The following is a 19237-nucleotide window of genomic DNA, read 5'->3' as shown; positions in this document are numbered from 1 at the left end:
CATCAAAAGGTTAATCCACTAAAAACTATATTACTGGTTAAATTCAGAAAGGATCATACTTCTCTGTGCAATTTTTACCTTTTACTGCATATAGTTTATGCTGGTTATTTTTACCATGAAGCACTAGAAGTATTTTTTTTTTAAACTAGAAGCTTAGAGAGTAGTAACTATATCTAACTCAGTGGAAAACAACTCAAATTAGAAATTGGAACTCAATAAAATATCTATTTTCCCATTTTATACGAGGAGAAAATGGGCAATGGTATCTAAAAAAAGTGATATAAACTGACATGAGGCACGAGATAAGGGATATATTAGTAGTAACACAAACCTCGCAACTGTTTCACTTTCTCAAGATGCCTTATTCTCTCCTTCAATTTTAGAAGGTTTTGACAAATCCAAAGTTGAACTTATACTGCCCATCCTAGGACCAGATCCTATGCCACCTACACCAAGTAGCCTTGGAGACTGGAACGTCACTTAAAATGTCACCAGATTCCACTCAGTCCCTGAAAAACCATGAACACAAGATGTAAGTGGGTCCCCCTCCTCCTCCTCCTTGCTGTTTCTTTTCCCTTGATCTTAAAGCGAAGATGATGGCACGTTAAAAAAAGTGGCTGTATTAATAGTTTTTCAGGGACTGGAGCTGGGTGGAATAGGATTTCTGGAACCTACCAGGTGGAATAGGATCTGACCCCTGACGTTTTGAAGGGAGAAGCTCAAATTAAAATCGAAAGGTATTTTACACTTGAAGAAAAGATTTAAGTTAATGTAAGGAGCAGCCTGGCCCTGAGACCAGTTTGCCACCGGGAGAAGACTCGAGTAGAGCAGAGCAGGCAGTGAGCGACTCCACCGCACCCTGAGAAGGTTCTAGACGAGCGATAGCTGGAGACAGTTAGGTAGAGAGGAAAACTGGCAGTCAGTGAAAAGCCTCAGACCAGACTGGAGTGAAGGACGCTGTTGCCAGAAGCTCTAAGAAAAGGGTTTGGTATAATTACCGCCCTGAAACTTGCTAGTCCTGTTGCTGTCATTGCCAGAGAAGGCTCCGGAGTGTCCTGCTGCTGCTGCCACCCGGAAGGCCCGGTAAGCGCCTGTTGCTACTGTTTCCCCATAAGGGCCTCCAAAGCCATAGACTCCTGTTAGACCCAGGGTAAAGAAAGACAGGGGAAAAGCTGTGAGGGGGCCAGGCATACGGGAGTTCCCCTGAAAAAGAAGCTGCTGCCATGTTGCTTTTAGAGTCACAGCATTTCTGAACACTTTAAAGATTATCGTTTAGCAGCCACGGGGATTACAGCACCATTGGGGCCCAAATGCCCAGGCAGATCAGAGGCTGATGAAATGTTGAAGCAGCTCAGCACCAGGTTAGAGGGTCCTGCCAAAAGAGTAACTGCAACCTTGGTCTACATGTCCTCTAACCACTAAGTGCAGTCCTTTGCTTGGAACAGGATTTGCAAATTTGGAGAGCTGAACTTCCAACGCATAAGTAGCGTCAACACCCTCATAACAATTTGGGAGGCTACAAAGCTTCAGTGATTGCATTTTCTGCATTTAAAAAAAAGCTATTCATCTTTCTGTTTGTCCAATATAAGTACAAGTAGAGCACTCTGGGGCTACTGTTACAAAGAAGGAGATTCAATTTAGAAATGGGTGAAAAGGTACACTCAGCTCTCTGGGACTTGCTCTAAGAGGTGCCACTGGTTAAGTAACTGTAGAAAAATGGGAAGCAGCGTTCTCCATTCTTTTAATGACAGTATTCTCAGTCTAGATTTATAAACGTAAACCAGTTTAAAAGGCAGTCTTATAATTGTACCTTTCATTATTTTTGTGCAGATTCATTCCTTTTTTTTTTTTCCTCTTTACATTCGAAAAATATCCATCAAGGTATTTTAGGATTGCTATAGCTACATCCATATTTACTAGGGCATAACTAATAAAAATAACAGGCATGCTGGACCACATTCAGACCGTTTATTTTACTGTATTATTAAATTGATGGATTAACAACTTTGGAAGGGAATTGACATGACAATATTTCATACCAGTCTGATTCTGTGACTGTGGACATGGTCTTCCACATACTTACCAGCAAAGCCTCTCCCCCTGCCCTGAGGTGGTGGGACTGGCCCAAAGTGTCGAGGATACATAGAAGCTGGATAGAAAGGCATGGCAGGTGGAGGTGGGAAAGGAAGTGGATGGTTCTGCCTGGAGAAATTTAATCCTTCTAGGATGCTCTGACGCATCTTTTCCACCTTGGCAGCCTGCTCAGCCTACAAGTAAAGAAAGAGACAGACATGCATGTTAAAATCCTCCACACAAACTAGACAAGTTATAGCTTTTTTGTAAAACCAACCTGAAGAATGCATAAGGATAGATATCTACTGCAACACACCTATTTTTCCCTCAGTAGAGTTAATTTACAGTAGACAAATAAGAATTTTCTACAGTGTAGAATTGCCTATATATTTCCTTGGTGCAAAAGAAATGCCCCCACGTTCCCAAATCTACAATCTTTTTCAATAACATCAAAAACAAACAAAGCCAAATGGTGGCTCTTCCTTCTCTAGGTTTCTAATGCTGTCAAAAATAGGCTATTACTATTCACTTTATTATAGTATCCATTATTTCTAAAAACAGAGGTAAACTTAATTATCACGGGCAATACAGAGATTTTTCAGGTACCTACCTATCATGCGTCAAAAGTTCTGTTAAAAACAAACCAAACAAACAAATGAAAAAAAAACCCTCTTAAGGAGAATTTTTGTGCAAAGGTGCTTTAAAACTGATTTCAATTCCCTGTTGAGTAAATTAGGGACAGTATCTTGTTTCTTTTTAAAACAATATTGGGTTCACTTTTTTTTGACAGCATTGCCATCTTGATGCAAAACAAGATGCTGTTGCTATAAAGAATGAAGACAGCTGCCAGCTCTACTTTATTTCCTCCTTACTTCTGGAATATACACAGATTTCAATTTCCAGTTAATATTACATACGTGTATTTATGACAATCTTTGATAAACTGAATTTAGGTACACCCTCAAAGTAATCAGTGCAGGCTCAAGGTATATACAGTGAAATGATGATAATGTTAAAAAATGAACTCATTCTATTTCTTCCAAAAAATCTATTACAATTTAAAATGTCATCTCCCTTCCCTAAAAAGAGATGAATGAGACAGACTTGCACAGAGTGCAAATAATTAAGAGCCATCCCCACCCTAATAGTCACATTCTAGATAGGAAGTATACACAATGACTGATTCAATATATAACAATTACAAAAGCTCAGTATTTGCCTCTTAACACCACATCTCTTAAACTACATACCTGACCATCACAGAGGTCAATAAGAGGAACTTTCTCCCGGCTTGCTTTAATCAGCTTGGTCTGGAACAGCTTTCCATCAAAATACATCCATGGACAGCAGTGCTCCCATGGGATTGGCTGTCCACAAGCATCGTTTGCAAAGAGTGCCATATCCACACCACTCATAAACAAAGCAGACAGCTGAATTCCCCGGGGATCTAGATTCTCAATCTGTAAGAGAAGATGAATTTTCAAAGGATGAAACTGGGGAAGTACCAGGTAGAATTCCAAGTTTTTCAATATGCCAATTATTTTGAAAATAAAATGATTAGGGGGAGAGAGAGAGAGACAGAGATTTAATTAAGTGGACTTTTGTGAGAAACTTATACATACACTTAATTACCTTTGTACTCAGTTTCTGGTGTCTGACCCATGCTTGCAAACCTACAAGGATCAAGGAGCCTCTAATCCTAAACTGAACCCTCCCATCCTCCCACTCCCCCACCCACACAAAATTTAAGCACAAAAACAATCAAACTGTGTTTCTAGACATCTACAAAGAAAGAAAAGGAAAAAAATTGTGAGCTGTTGCTCAAGAAAGCTTGTGTGTATCTGATTCAGTCCATAAGGTGTACCTCTCCCCTGCATTTTTTGCCTGACTTCAGACTACTTCTTTCTTGATATTTTTGTTCCTGAACCAACGCCAAGAATTTACTGCAAGATCAAGGAGCCAGTGCAAGTTTAAAGGGATACTGCATGAATCACTCCACTTAGAAACTAATATTTTTCCATTGCTGTAAAGTGGAGAATATTTTACCTTTTTAATGGGATACAGAAACTACCTTTCTATCTAGTACGGTAAATGCTATCAAATTTTAAAAAAAGTTCTGATCACCAGAGTTCTTTCCCATCTTACATTTAGCTTTATTTTTAGCTGCCGTTACTTTAAGAACTGCTAGTTAAAAAAACTGCTCGGCCATTTATTTTTAAAAGTTTGAAATCTTGCTTCTTAGTTGTAGACAAAAAGAAAAACTTTAGTGAGATAATTTTCACTAAAAGCACGTTGAGAACGGATTGAAAGAGATAAAAAACGAGAGGAGCAATAACATTTTCAGTATGTCGTACCATACCTAATATCAAAGTAAAAATATCAACAGACCAATACAAACTTTCCAAGTCAAGTCAAAGTTCTAAGGATTACTCCTGGACCAGTACTCCAAAAGGGGTAGGAGGGGGTAAGATCTCTTATATTGCAAATTTATATTTCAGATTTTAATATTCAGTCTTAAGTCATGACAGGTAGAAGAGCTGTAGAATGTAAGAATGAGAGAAAATTCATATCAGAGTAAAACTCAAATGATAACAGCAGAGGAAAGAAATTATGACTGGACTAAGAAGAATGCTTTACTAAATAATACATTAAATAATATGTTTTGCATTGATAACAGTTTACCTTTAGGTAGCCACCATTAAAAAAAAAAACAACACTTAGACTAATTTACACATGTTGTCCAACTGGACCCATTAGGAGATTTAAAGTCATATTTGCAATCTACCAACTGAAAACTAAAAAGCTGTTGTTTGGCTTTACCACAAGACTACTATAAAAACAACATCTTCAAACAAAATTGGACTAGAAATATTTAAAAAAGCTGGAGTTTTGGTTAAGAAGTCTCAATAATCTACTTCCACCGTCTCTCCAAAGATCCTTACAATGAATATTTTTATTTCATGCTATAAACTGTAATTCATTGAAAAGTCAAGGAGCTACTCCACTTAAAATTCTTTTTTTTTTTTTGTTTAGAGAATACAATTTTGAAATCAGTACATCCACCAAAATCCAGCTTTAACTTATCCACATTCATTCTGAAAGAAGGTGCATTCAATTACAGCAGTCCCTAATGAAACTCTCAAATTTCCTTGGGGCTGAAATAAATTACAAGAGGTAAACCTGCCCTGAACTGAGGATGCAAGAATGAAGTCACTGTTGTCTCTCAGCTACCCAGGTCCGTCACTGGAAGCTGTAGGACCCAAGTTTTGTGGCCTGATGTACAAGCAATGTCTGATGCACACTAACTTGGTGCTGTATTAAGACCAAATACACTTTGGTATGCTGTAGATTACACAATTTTTCAAGTTCTGTGTTATAGCATAGAGAAGTTACTATGGCCATGTACAGACATTCAGTTTTTCCTGTGAGAGTTGTTGCTCTCCCAGGACCAACTATGAATGTACAGAAACTTGAGATTTTCTTCCCACAACAAAAATAGTTACTCCAGAAGAAAAGTATCTTGGGAACAACCAGGGTAAAAATCACTTTTGGGAGAGTTTCTCCTAGAAGAGCAAAAGTCTGTATACTTTCTCTTCCGAGAGAATCCACACCACAGTTCTCCCAGCATCCCAGGGTGCTTTGTCCCTTCCCTCCAAACAATGTATTGCTCACTGGATTCTACTGCTACAGTCAAACAGGTGCAGAACACACCCTCTTCAAAATCCCTGCTTTGTACTTCAGGCTGACACTGATCAATCTAGGTCAGTCATTCAGGACTGTCCTGGTGCACTGCTGCTACTTGTCTTCAGGCACACTGAGGGAGCCTGCAGAGCACGCTGAGATGTGTGCACAGGGGGCTCCCTGGCTGCACAGCGACAGCATTACATGCTCTCTACTCTTCAGGGACTCCGCATTTGAGTGTCTGTTCAGGCATATCTGTGTAAGGTTTTCTACGAAGAGAACAAACCCAGGAGAATTCTCTCAGATTAGCTGAATGTGATTGAAGAGACTTCAATCTTATTTTGACAGAAAATTTAATGGACTTGTAAACCTGATGGTTTTAGTGCATTGTGCTTCTGTAATTTTCTCCTAGAAGGTTGTATTAGTGGTCAACTTTAGCTTGCCGAGTTGTATCATGTTCTGAAATATTCTACCCCCCACTCCCCCAATTCATTTTCACTATAAGTGAACTTTTATTAGTTCTAGGCTATCATCTTTGAAAAACTCTCTCTCAGAATGCTTACAAAGTTAGGAGAAGTCAGTAAAAATCCCTAAATTATTACAAATACATGAAGGCCTGTGGTTAAAGAAATGCTGAATGGATATATGGCATTAGAAGAATTATGAAATGAAACGAAAAAAAAATTGCTTGCAGCGTATGTTTTTAGTGTGGAAACAAAATGTCATTGTCTCTAATTTCCACCCCCCACCCTTTCAGCATGTGAAGATGTCAATCCTTTGTGGGAAACATTTTTAAAAGGAAGACTTTGCCATTAAATTTCAAAAGTAATTAAACTGCATTACCTGTCTTATGCATAAGAAATCTGCAAGATCAAAAAGACAATCCAAATCACTTTGTAGATATGCAGTTGTGTTAAAACTCAGCTGCTCCTTCTGTGTCTGACTTCAACAGAAAGAGAAGCAGCAGCTGCATATGAAGACACTAACAACATAGCAAGAAATATAACATTTGCAGTTACTAACATGTAGTATGGAAATCATCTGTATTAATCCCATTCACAATCCAAAATAAAAAAAAGTGGGAGAAAATTTTTCATAAAGAAAATAAAGATAAAAGCTTTAAAGATAAAATATCCTATCAGTCCTCATGTCCCTGATGCTCATTTCCCTGCAGAAGTGGAAACAGTTATCTGAGAATTCTTTTCCTAAATCCTTCACTTTTCACAGTAGGTTTTCCTCCTCTCTGCCAAAATTGGAGGCAAAGGCAAAACTTTTTTCTTTGATAATACTTATAAGCATTTTTGTTAAAATATGTACCCAGAGAAGATATTATGTCCACACTTGTGGATTATGAGACCAGGTAAAATAAAGACCACGTTACTGTCTTGCAAGTTTCCTAGTATAGGATATCCAACCTTTTTGCTCATAAAATTGCTATTTTGGTATTCAGCGATAGCCATTAGCAAAGTTGCCCAACCAACCGAGAGCCAGATAAATACAACTTTATCCATCCTGCCATGAAGGATTTCTTCCTACTGCTCTGCTGGAGTACTCGTGTCGCCTTTTTGTAGGTCCCGAACAAGAGCTTCCTTAACATGTCAGGTGACACATTTAAGTCACATTAATGATTAGAACAGAAACTGGCATTTTTAAAAATAAAGTACAACTATGTCGGTCCTCCGATCACAATTAAAGTTTGGCTAAATGATAGACACACTTATATCGGCTGCTTTCCTGTTGGACTCGGTTCAGGCTCCATGTAGGTAATTGTAAGTGGCAAGACGTTTTAAATTATATTATTTTTAGGAATCTGGCCCATTTGTTTAGGCTTCCTGCAGCCTGATCACTCCTCCCACAATGAAACAGGATTCTTGGGAGCTTTTGGTTTAAGTCACATATGAGCAATCTTGCAGAAGCCAGCTCATGCTCATTTTATCTGCCTGTGCTCCGTCCCAACTCCAGTATTGAAAAGTTGGAAGAGGAAGATGACAATGAAAAAATATTTTACTTTCCTTTTTTTTGGATTTTGAGGCATCAACACCTTAATGACTTTAGTGACTTAAAATTAATGATTTTTTTTTGTTTAAACTGATCTCACTTCTCTTGACCTTTGAGAATTCTGTAAAATGCACTTCTCTACTTGGTGAGTGAAAATTCCAGAAAAGGATTATCTTCTTACCCTTTATTGAATATTTTTTCCTTTTTCTAAACCAAAACCAATTTATTTGGTTTGCTTGGACTATTCACCTGGTTAAATTTATTTTCATGCCTCGATATGAGCCCAAGGAACCTTCCTGCTGCGAGGATCTCTCTCTACTTGCTTACATGTTGACAGTGAGAAAACCCTGCTGAAATGCTAACAGTAAATGTAAGGCAGGTAAGGCTCTGGCAAGTCTGTTTGCCAACCCAAATAACAAGCAACTAATTTGTGGCCCACAGAGCACTCTTGTTGACTGCATCAAGGGGACTCAGTTTTCTGAAATTAGAGAACTGACGTTTATGCAAGCTGACTCTATTATTAGCAATGCTAGGATAGCTGTTTTTCTCTGTGCCTCTTCCTCCAAATGCGAATGTGAAACTGGAAAAACAAAAGAACTTCTGGTGTCTGCCCATCTACCTCAGGTACAGCACTATCTATGTACTGGCTTGTAGGAAGACCAATCTCCTTTCAAATCATTACAAGAGAACACAGGCCTTCTTGCCTGGCTACAAGATCCACTACAAAAGAGTATTCCTTTAGGACAAGGCTGCAGCAGCTGAATATCTGCTCTTCACTTTCTTCTCCTCTCAGATGGCCATCTTCCAAGCCACATAGAGGAGCTGTTAAATGTCATCCAGTCTCTGTTCCTCATGAAAAATCCTTCATAGCTTCCAGTTGAGAGAGAGTTGACTCAGATTTCAGGTGTGGAGAATGAAAGAGAATAACTTCAGATCTCAAAGAAAAACTGTGCTACAAATGGAGGACTGCCTCTGTTCTACGGCAGATTAATTCTGGATAGGTTTTCCAAGAGGATGTCTAAAGCCAAGAAAGATCAAAAAATACCTCATGCCTCCAAACTCCAAGGCAAGAAGAGGAAACTTCACTATGAAGTTGAAGGTCTAGGGAAAAATTCTACGCAGAAACCCCAAGATGTTGCACTAGGAGATTAGCATTCTATATTGTACAGTATCCCACTGATTATCTAACAACTATATTTATTTCATATAGTGTAATTGCATCTAAAAAGATGAGCATCTTAACTAAATTCCTTTGTAATGATGTAAATTCATATTTATATAAAACGATCAGTGCTGAAAGAATGTTTCCCTGACCCTCTTTATGTTAATGGGTATGAAATTGTCTCTGCATTTTGTCCACATGAAACATCTGTTACAAGGTTCTACTGACCCTTAAAATCTATTTACTCAGAGTTAACCAAGATCAGCATTTCAGAGAAGTCTCAAAAAATTCTATATGGAAACAGATTTATTTTAAAGCTTCCAAAGGGTCACTATAAAAATAGAAATAAGAAAACCTCACAATGCACATTTTATTTATGTAAATGTAAACAAAAACAGTTAAATATAACTGAGCATTAACCTCTGACTAATGAAAATGTTGGCATTTTACATACTGATTTATATCATTGTAAGGAACTGTAAATACTTAACGATGTTAGAGAAAAGATAAAATTTTTGCATGACTTACGTTAACGTTATGGATGTCCTGGGGTTAGATATGTTTAACGAAAGAAGTTAGGGTTAAGAATTACCTTAAGTTCTTGTAGCTGGTCAGGTTCATAGAGCTTTGGAGACAATGCTTGAGCAAGGAAAGCATCAAGTTCCTGGCGACGAAGTATACGAACCCCTGGCCACTGCACCATGTACCTAAAACAAAAGCAAAGAACCTCTGTTCATTTTACTAATAAGCTAAAGGAAATGGCATTATTAGTATTATTCAACAGACTAGTTACCAAATAGTATTAAAGCCTTTTCTTTAAAAAAAAAAAAGAAAGCCTGAAAAAGTAGCTTAAATTTTTAAACAGATTTTAAGCGTACTGCCAAATTTTTATTTTGGTAAGGCCGATAAATACAAATGAAAAAAGTTATCTGCTATAGTTGGTCCTATTTCAAATATTTGAAGCACGGCATAAAATATGTATTTTGTCAAAATTAATTACTTAAGAAAAAGTAGAAAAATAATTTCAAATGACATTTATTAAATTGTATCTTCTGAGCTAGCGACTAACAGGAAAAATATTCATTAGCTGATGCAGTGTCCAAACAAAACACCCTGCATGTAAACTCATTCAACGGCATGCATCATTAAATTACTATACCCCCTTTACACAAGGCAAGAACCAGCCATAACAACAGTCTAAGACTGGAATGAATTCTAATCCATATAAAAGTTATAATGATGTGGTTCTAACCTTTCATCAATGCGAGTTTGAGATGAACATGCTCCTCCAAAGTCACAAGGGGTTTTTATGGAAGTAATAATTCTAAGCGTGTGCTAATCAAACTTCTTTGCTTCACGTCTGTCTACATATCTATATCCACACCCTCCCATGTCAACCCCCCCCCAGGCATATATGTATTTTTTTTTAAATGTGGGAACAATATTCTTGTAAGTCTAATTTATGCATATCAGCTTTACTTCTAATTTAGCTCTTAAAAAGCAAGAGCTATTAAAACAAAATACAAAGCAAATTCCCATTCTCACAAGCTGCTAAACACCCATCTTCTGCACCCTTTTCCTTTTGGAATTTGAAGACCCAAACTTTTTCTTTCTCGTTAGAGACTTTAGGTATTACAAGTCTGAGCCCATTCAAATGGAAAGCAGAAGTTATAACAAAAAAACAACAAAACAGGCATTTTTTCTTCTTTCATCTCTCTATGGAATTGAGCAAGAAACTGAAGGGTAGCCAGGATGATTTTCAGAATCACAGAAATGAGGAAGTCTTAAACAAACCTTGTAAATATGACCAATTTTTTTTTTCCAAGTCATGGTGTGATGCAGGAATAAAATGAAATGCTGGATAAATATTATACTCTACATTAAAACACACATTTGTTTCATGCTATTTTAATCTGCAGTAACGTGAGTGAAGGAACACTCACCTTAGTACACAACAGAGCACCATAAGATGAGTGGGCACATTAGTTGGATTGAGCATTGCTGGTGTATCTGATCTCATACAAGCCAAAAATGCCCTCATTCTTCGGTTCTTGTCTTCTACTGCTTTTCCCAGCCACAGCTTCTTCAGATTGGGACAGGTCCATTCTCTGAATGCAAGTGCTTCCACCAGTTCAGGGGTTTGAGGAGATTTTCCTTTGTAAGCAGCCCATTCTTTTATTATCACTGGTGAAACTAAAGAAAGAGGAGAAAAGAATTCTGAGGTAAAACAATCTGTGCAATTTTAACTCTGCATGCAGATTAAAAATGTATATCTATATCGAGGCTATACTTTAACCTAAAAGGCATGGTTTAAAGGTTGTACTGACTATGGATATTGTGTATCACATTTGCTAATTTGCATGATTACTAACCACTATGCAAAGTCCCAAAGGATGATCTTTCACTTGCATTCTCTTCAGTACATATTTTAATATGCAAGAGTAATTACAATAGTACAATTGGAGTGTTAATGTCAATCTATTTTAAATCAAACTACTATATTTTGGACATAAGAAAAGTGATGGCTGATGCAGTGTGTGATGACAGGGGGAGCAGCCCTAGTTTGGACTACAATTCCCAGAAACCCAGGGGACTGGGGGCAGAAGAGGAAGATGTAACAAAGCAGACAGAGGGAGTTTCAGAACAGTGGAGCTAGGACTGATGCATATTGCCACTCAGCTGTCAGCAGTCCTACAGTAGTTACATTTGTCACAGTGGGCAGTTAAGCTGCACTATAATAATGGCATGCTGTCATTAATAAATTGTCTTCCTCCCACAGCCCTAATTTCCTGCAACCCTGAAAACTTAAATTTATAAAAAACTAATTCTGCTAAGCCTAAATTTGTTAGTTTTTCTTCAAATTGGGATTTACAATTTTGGGCAAGAATGTAGGAGAGGGAAAAAACAGATTATTTTTCTATACCTACATTTTCTGTCATATCACCATCATACTTTTCTATTCTGCACTATAACAACTTTAATGCAGAAAGGTAATTTTACTCAGTTCCATTATGCACTATCATCCTATCTTTAAAAAGTCAAGATTAGTTCATCATGAGCTCTCAATCTTTGAGATGCCAATTGCCAAGTCCCAGAAAATAACTACATTTCTACTAGAAAAGATAACTCTCTGTAGAAAGCATTCAGGTGGGGTGATTGTGCCTAGAGGTAGCAGCAATTCATCTCTCAGCAAAGATGGCAGGTAAGTGGCTCATATGCGAGAACAAGGTTTGGTTTTCTTTTGGGAAATAAATTCCCTAACCAATGATTTGTACTGCATGATTCATGACCAGTACAAATAATTCTGAAACATTCTTAATGTACTACACTAACTAACCTTCTAATGGCAAGACATTGAGGAGTTTTTCAAATTAAAAAAAAAAAAAATGCCTGAAGTGCAAGATGTTGCTAAGAAGCTGGCAAGTATAAAAACCAACTTGTAACAAGACAAGTTTCTGTTTCTTCACTGGATTCAAAAAGTCTTCAACTTGTCTTCCTTACATATCTAGAGAAGGCCAGGACAACTGATTTCTGTCCCAAAAACCTATTTTTCTCCTCTGGTGTCAAGGATTTTCTTGGCATCCCTGAACAGACAATGAAGCCTAATGTAGGAAGGAGAATGAACATCTTTCTTGGCAGAGCAGATATATGAACCAGCATGACAGGAAACAAACTGAGGACAGCATATGCCCTTTATTCTGGTTTGCACTTTACTCTCAAGCTGTAAATATGTCAAGCAATATTACATTTTTAAAGACAAAAGGTAAAATTCTCTTTGGAAAATCTGCCATTAGGGCTGTCTGTGCAAAGCTTCGGTCCATGGATTCAATTCGGCGGCGATTCCACCCGATTCAGTGGCTGAATCTCTGAATCCGAGGACCCTTTAATCTCTCCAAATTGAATTGGAACCCTTCAAATAGATTCAGACATAGACACAGCTTTATCTGTTTTTTCTACATACCTCTAGGTACCAGGTGGCTCATGAATGCTACAATGCTGGGCTAGATGGAGCATCCCACAGGAGTATGGTGGGGGGTCCCCAGCATGCTCAGCAGCAGACCCAGAAATGGACCAGAAGCACTTCCGGTCCACTTCCAGGTCCATCAGGGAGTGCACTTGCCCGGGGGTGGGGGGGGAAGGGGGGGCAGCAGCAGTGCTCCCCCTGACCCCCCTGGTGACTGGTGCCTCCTGGGTCGGGGGGGGGGGGGGGGGCACCCACAGCTGATCGCTGAGCCAGGGGGGCCTCCTCACATGTTCCTGGAAGTACTTCCAGTCCACTTCTGGGTTCGCCGCTAAGCACAGGGAGGGGGCCCTCCCGCACTCCTGTGGGACGCTCCATCTGCCCCAGCATCACAGTGTTCAAAAGCTATGCTGTTACTTTGAGGTATGTAGAAAAAAATTTTTAAAGCTGTGTCTGTGTCCAAATCGCTGATTCTCTGAATCAGCATCAAATCTTCAGATTCGTATTAACCCAAATCAAACCAGGGACAGCAATCTGAATCAATGAATCAAATCACTGTCCCTGATTTGGGCTGAATCTGAACCCAAATCGAATACAGCCTGCCCCACACACACAAACTCAGAGCTGTAATAATGGGAGTGTCTGTCATAAATACCTTTGCCATCTCATGCTCCCATAAAACCGTGTAAAATGGATAAAATGGAAATTGCACCCCCCTCCCACCTGGCTGGAGCCACACCCCTCACCTGCTGCTGCTGTGGACACAGACAGACCAGAAGCGTGGCTCCAGCCCAAAATGCCGTCTAGCATGCCAAACCTCCCCGTCAGTGGCCACGCACCCCCGCCCCTCCCCCCTGCATCCGGTGTGCCACAGTACTTTTTTATTTAGGCGTGTCATGGGGCAAAAAGTTGGGAAATACTGCTCGAAGGTGCCCCAAAGGATTCTTTTGCCCAGGGCCCCAACATCCCTAACCACTATCATCAGTTTAACAGTGATTTTAGTATTGTTCTCCCAAATGTCGCATTGGTTTAGCTGCTAAGACCAGGGTATATATAGTCAGCAGTATTAAAGCCTGCATTTCTCAAACACTTGGCTTCATCATAGTCACTAGTATCTGGACTAATGCTAGATATGGTTTTCCTCAATTGCTTAGGAACAACGTTCAGCTGTCCTTTTTCCAAGACTTCATTTTAGGCATGTCTACACTGCAGACCCCAGTTGTCAGTGATCCAGCATGGGTACTGAAAGCTGCTACGTTGCGTACTGAGATCCATAGTGCCACAATTAGACTGCTTCCAAAGTCAGGCTAGCTTGCTGACAATCTTCAGTTCAGGTAATTCTGCACTACATGGCAGAGCAGCGACTCTGAAAATGTCCGAGTTATGTCTGACTATACACACTCTGTTTATGTTCCCTCTGTGGTGGCAGGTGACTGCTTTAGTGCTTGAGGTGCAAGTACTGGGACAGCTAGAACAGGTTCCAAGGTCAATGTTGGGGACTCTCAAAGCGTTGAGCCTATCCTGTTCCAAAGTTCTAGCCAGAAGGTTAAGCACCACTGGTTTAGATGGTCGGTGGCATCCACTGTCAGCATCCTTTGTCTTCCTTCCATTGTCTAATCCCAGTATACGAATGCACTCAAGGGAACAATGAGAATACCAGTTCACTAGCCCCCAAAGTAACCTGTGTGAACTATAGATGTGGCTTAACCTAAGAATCCCTGGAGCCATAGATCCCAAAATAAAAGGACTTATACAGAGAGCAACTATCTGCTGTACGGCTCTCCCAGAAGCAAGAGGCATTAGCTGCAGCCATCACTGACAGGGAGTAGCCCACTGCACAAAGAACATTTTTGTGCACACTCATTTATGTGTAGTATATGCCATATACATGAATGTGAATGTCAAACACTATATTTACTATTGTATACGAGACTACACAGCTGGCTAGGAGTTGCCACAAACTATGCTCTAGAACCTCAGTGTTAAACTAATCTTTAGGTTTGTGAAGGAAAACTTTAAAATGTTACCCAATACATTTCAGAGTCTGGAGTAACTGCTAAAATTTGCTCTTCTTGGTTAAGTGACTTGAAAGGATTATGAGAATAATCATAAATTACATTAGATCTCCCCAGGCCTGGTCAATTTGGATGCAACGCAGGAAGGACCCCTACAAGCAGTGAATAGTGATTAGATGCCTATGCTGACATTAGATGTATCAACTGCTTTCAGTACCAGCGAGCATTAAGTGCACTGACTTGCATCAAGTTAAACACAGATTATGAGCACTGTGACTTGTATGGCTTTGCTCTTTCCTGGCCAAGGTCCCAGAATGCTGTACTGGAAAGTGCTCAACAACTCAGAGAATATTCTTATGTGTAATATTTTTTGATGTGCATGCAAGCCTAGGACTTACAATATTGCTTGCTTTCCAACCGTCTGACCTCAGTGTTTTAGTGGGCACTGCAATAAGGAAATCTGTCTCTGGCACAAAACATTTCAAGAAATAACGGTTGAGGTATGATTTATAATTTACTTCTATCTACCTCATTTTAACAGTAAATAATCTCTGGCCAAACCCACTTCAGATATTTAAAGGAAGACAACTTAAATACTTGTGTAATTACACTTGAACTGGCAAGATCTGGTGGGACCTGAAGATCTTGCCACTGACCGAAGACAAATGAGGTTCAGAACCAAATCTGTGAAGCACTAAACTTCAAATGATGTCCAAATAAAGGAGAAACATCTTTGTAAGAGATTACATGACTGTGGTTTAACTCTAACTTCAGAATAAACAGGAAATAGTATCATCATCTTGGTAAATTAAATGTAAGGGAGAATTAGTCCACTTGGAAATTCTATATGCACAAATTAAAGGTAATTACCAAAAGGAAAATAGCTGCATATTATTTTTCATCATAACTTTCAAGTAGATCTATTTTGCCTCCAAAGGCTCTCTTTCCTATCAAAATAGGTCCTTCTGACTACAATACCACAATAAATTAATAATTAACTGCAAATTTAGAAATATGCTACAAATCTCAGCCACCTGTAAAAAAAAAAAAAAAAAGATGCTGTCAACTGAAAGCACACACATCTGTCTGAAAAAAATCCTCCATTTCCTTTCTATTACTGTAATTGAAAGCTCTTAGGGGTGAAAAAAAAAACCACATTCTTTTCCAGTTTTCAACTTACTGGCCCAATTTCAAAATGTTCCTGTTTGTTTGGGTTTTTTACACTACAAGAGACAGTGTGCAAGAGCACACACACTTAAAAGCATGCACGACTGTAACACAATAAAATTATCAGCAAGATTCAGAGACAAATATACTTTTAACTTTTTTTCTTTTTGGAACCAGAATAAAGTCTGAGTGCAGAGTCCCAGATGACTAAAATTGTTTGTCTATAAGGAAATCTGGAAAGCAGAGCTTCGTGTTTTTTGTACTGCCACACTGGTGGCATTCTGGCAATTCTTTTTCCTCATATATTGTTTTAGTACTTTCAAGTTTAAATCGATGCCTAGCAAAACATTATGTCAAATACTGAACATATACTATATTTTTTAGAAGCTAAACAAAATAAAAGGATAAAGATTAGGGGTGTACCAATAAAGATTTTCTTGGCCGATACCAATAGCAGATTACTAACCAGTCATGTCAAAGAACAGACATTAAGAAGTGATGACAAATTTTCAGGTGTCTATTCTTAGCAAAAAGAAACATGCACTGGTGGAAGATGTAGAAATGTCAATGCCAATGACAGCAATTGGAAATAAAACAGAATCTGCAGTTACCTCTATATAAAGTCTTACCAACAATACAAATGTTAATTTCGTTAGCAATATTCATATCAGTGCCAGTCTCAGACACTTACAAGATGTTCAGGCTTGGCACCAAAAGAGAATTGTGCTTCTTTGACATTGAGCAGAAGACAGGGTTAATATTTGTTACTACTAAGTGAACGTGCTTAGTGCCTTAAACTCTGGAAATCAATGATATGAGCCTCTCCACATGGGAAGAAACTTCTAAGAATTATGCTCATCTTGGTGGTCAGAATTCCTGCCCTTGGTGAGAGGGCAGCCCTGATCTTCAACAGCAGACACTTTCCTGACACTGAAGAGATGTTGTCAGTATTGACACTAAAATTATGTGCGTTGGCAAGTAAAATGCCTCACCCAGGCTTAGCTATGGTCTTGGAAATCTAGTCTCTCTCTTCAGGGTTTGTCATGCCAGAATATGCCATTTCAGGGGTTACAACAGCAGATGGGAGACCCTGTACTTTCATGTTCTTATTGGGAATGAATGAAACAGCAGAATATCACATAACTTTCCCTGAAGCAAAACAGAAAATAGGTGGGCTGGTCAGTGAATGGAATTAGAAAGGAAACCTGAAGGCTTTGACATCCTCATTTTGCCATGAAGAAAGGTGCCCAATAAGAAATTAAAAGGGTAAGATTGGATTAAAATTAAATAAAAATAGATTTCCATAATTATACAAAAGTAGTAGATTTTGCTGCCATGAGCAGGAGCATGGTACTGAGCTCATTCTGCTCTTACTGTCCTCAGGTACATTGTATGAGAATACACATGGCACAAGAACAACCCAATCATTACCATTATTCAAAAGATTAGTCTCGTGGTAGGGCAGGGGTGGGCAAAATATGGCCCTCGGACCAGATCAGGCCCACCAGGCCATTTTATCTGGCCTGTGAGGCACCTAAAAAGTTTAGAAAATTAAATATTTATCTGCTCTTGGCTGCCTGTCAAAGATGACAGGAGCCAGGGCCAGTAGGACCCAGGGGAAGCTGGCAGGACCTAGGAACCCCACCACCCCCAGCTCCCTCCTACTCCTGCCCCCCCCAACCAGAAGCCTCTGCCTGCCACAGCTTTCACTGCTTCCCTGCACGCTTGCTCCTGTACCACGTGGCCACGGGCAGCACCGCCAGACCACAGGAGCACAGGGCTGCACCAGTACCCTGGGGCCAGGAGCGGGAGGAAGTGTGTGCATGTGGCACACATGTGCCTATAGGGCAGTCTCACAAGGACACCCCGCCATACATATGCACCTACACCCCCTCACACTGCCATACACGGAGATCCCCACACCCCCAGCCACCCTCCCCCCAACAGCCTCCACAAACACCATACTTACTCACACCCCACATAATCATACCCACACCTATCCATCCCTCCACAAAACCCCCCATACCCTCCCCACACTCCACATACCCACAGCCCCCCACAAACCTATACCCACCTCCATGCCCCCCACAGTATACAAGAGTAAGACTTCATTTTAAACTATTGTGCATCACCTCTGTACACTACACAAACACATGTAAATCAAGACAAAAATATTTTTTGACATCAAATTACTGAACACTGTAGATGTCTGATTTTTAGAATATAATTTGGTATTTTTCTGGCTCTGAGATGGAAAAACCCCTTGCTGAAAGAAGTATTTCTGCGGGCAAGGGGAGGGACTTCTGGTGGCAAAGTTCAAGGGTTAGGGGGTGGGATTTCTGGTCCCAAGATGGCAACCAGGGGGCGGGGCACCTGTCAAGGGGCGAGGCTACCCATGCGGCCCTCAACAGCTTGCCAAAACTCAGTAAGTGCCCCTCTGGCTGAAATAATTGCTCTCTGCCTGAAATAATTGCTCTAGGGTGTGTGAATATGATACAGTGGGATCCATACAAGCACTTAGTCAAAAACGCTACTTGGGTTTGTTGGGTGTGTTAGATGAATTGCATCAAACAGAATTTTTTGGCCTTGTCAACATCATATTTAAAAATACCACCATTTAAAAAGCATGGCAGTCAGTCAGAAGTTTCATTATTCTACAGTTTGTATATTATGACAATAACAAATGGTAAATGCTTCATGTCAGATTTCACAACTGAGACTCCTCACATACTCGCAAACTCCTAAATATACATACAATTTCTATATATGTACTTGACTAAACAAAACTTAATTGAAAGAAAGCATATTTTGACAGTTCAACTTTGTATATTATGTCAGAATTAGGGTTGGTAGAACAAAGATGTCTTTTTTTTTTTTTTTTAAACACATCAACAGTCATTAATTTAATTTATGAACTCTAATAGTAATGATTATTTCATAAAAGTTGCCTTAGCTCTTCATTTGTATGCTTTTTAATAATTCATTTTTTTAAACACTGAATGTTCTAAATTTGTAGGGCATCTTAAACAGGTTAACAATCTCTGGTTACCAATTTTTTCCTCACCCCTTTCTTCCCTCTTCTCCTAAACAACCCTCTCTCAAAATATAGACTGTTTATCTTTATTCACCCTCTTGTGCCATGCAACTGTTATTGGGACAGAGGGACCTTACCCTTTAAGT

At 39.3% G+C, this 19237-nt stretch overlaps 1 protein-coding gene across 3 annotated transcripts in view; it reads right to left on the bottom strand.

Moving 5' to 3' along the window:
• FAM120A (family with sequence similarity 120 member A) overlaps positions 1-19237 on the bottom strand; it is a 70765-nt gene that overhangs the window by 9210 nt on the left and 42318 nt on the right. For 2 of the 3 annotated variants that reach the window (XM_059715514.1, XM_006271520.4), the window contains 5 exons: positions 10858-11107; positions 9507-9621; positions 3324-3533; positions 2084-2267; positions 999-1136 (listed from right to left, as the gene is read on the bottom strand). In XM_059715514.1, coding sequence (XP_059571497.1) covers positions 999-1136; positions 2084-2267; positions 3324-3533; positions 9507-9621; positions 10858-11107 — 897 coding nt within the window. The remainder of the gene's footprint in view (positions 1-998; positions 1137-2083; positions 2268-3323; positions 3534-9506; positions 9622-10857; positions 11108-19237) is intronic. The other variant, XM_006271521.4, reaches the window with a different exon arrangement.

This window comes from Alligator mississippiensis, chromosome 12 (assembly GCF_030867095.1).
Source record: "Alligator mississippiensis isolate rAllMis1 chromosome 12, rAllMis1, whole genome shotgun sequence".
NCBI lineage: Eukaryota > Metazoa > Chordata > Crocodylia > Alligatoridae > Alligator > Alligator mississippiensis.
The sequence above is the reverse complement of the archived record's forward strand: the minus strand, read 5'-3'. Positions and strand labels throughout refer to the sequence as shown.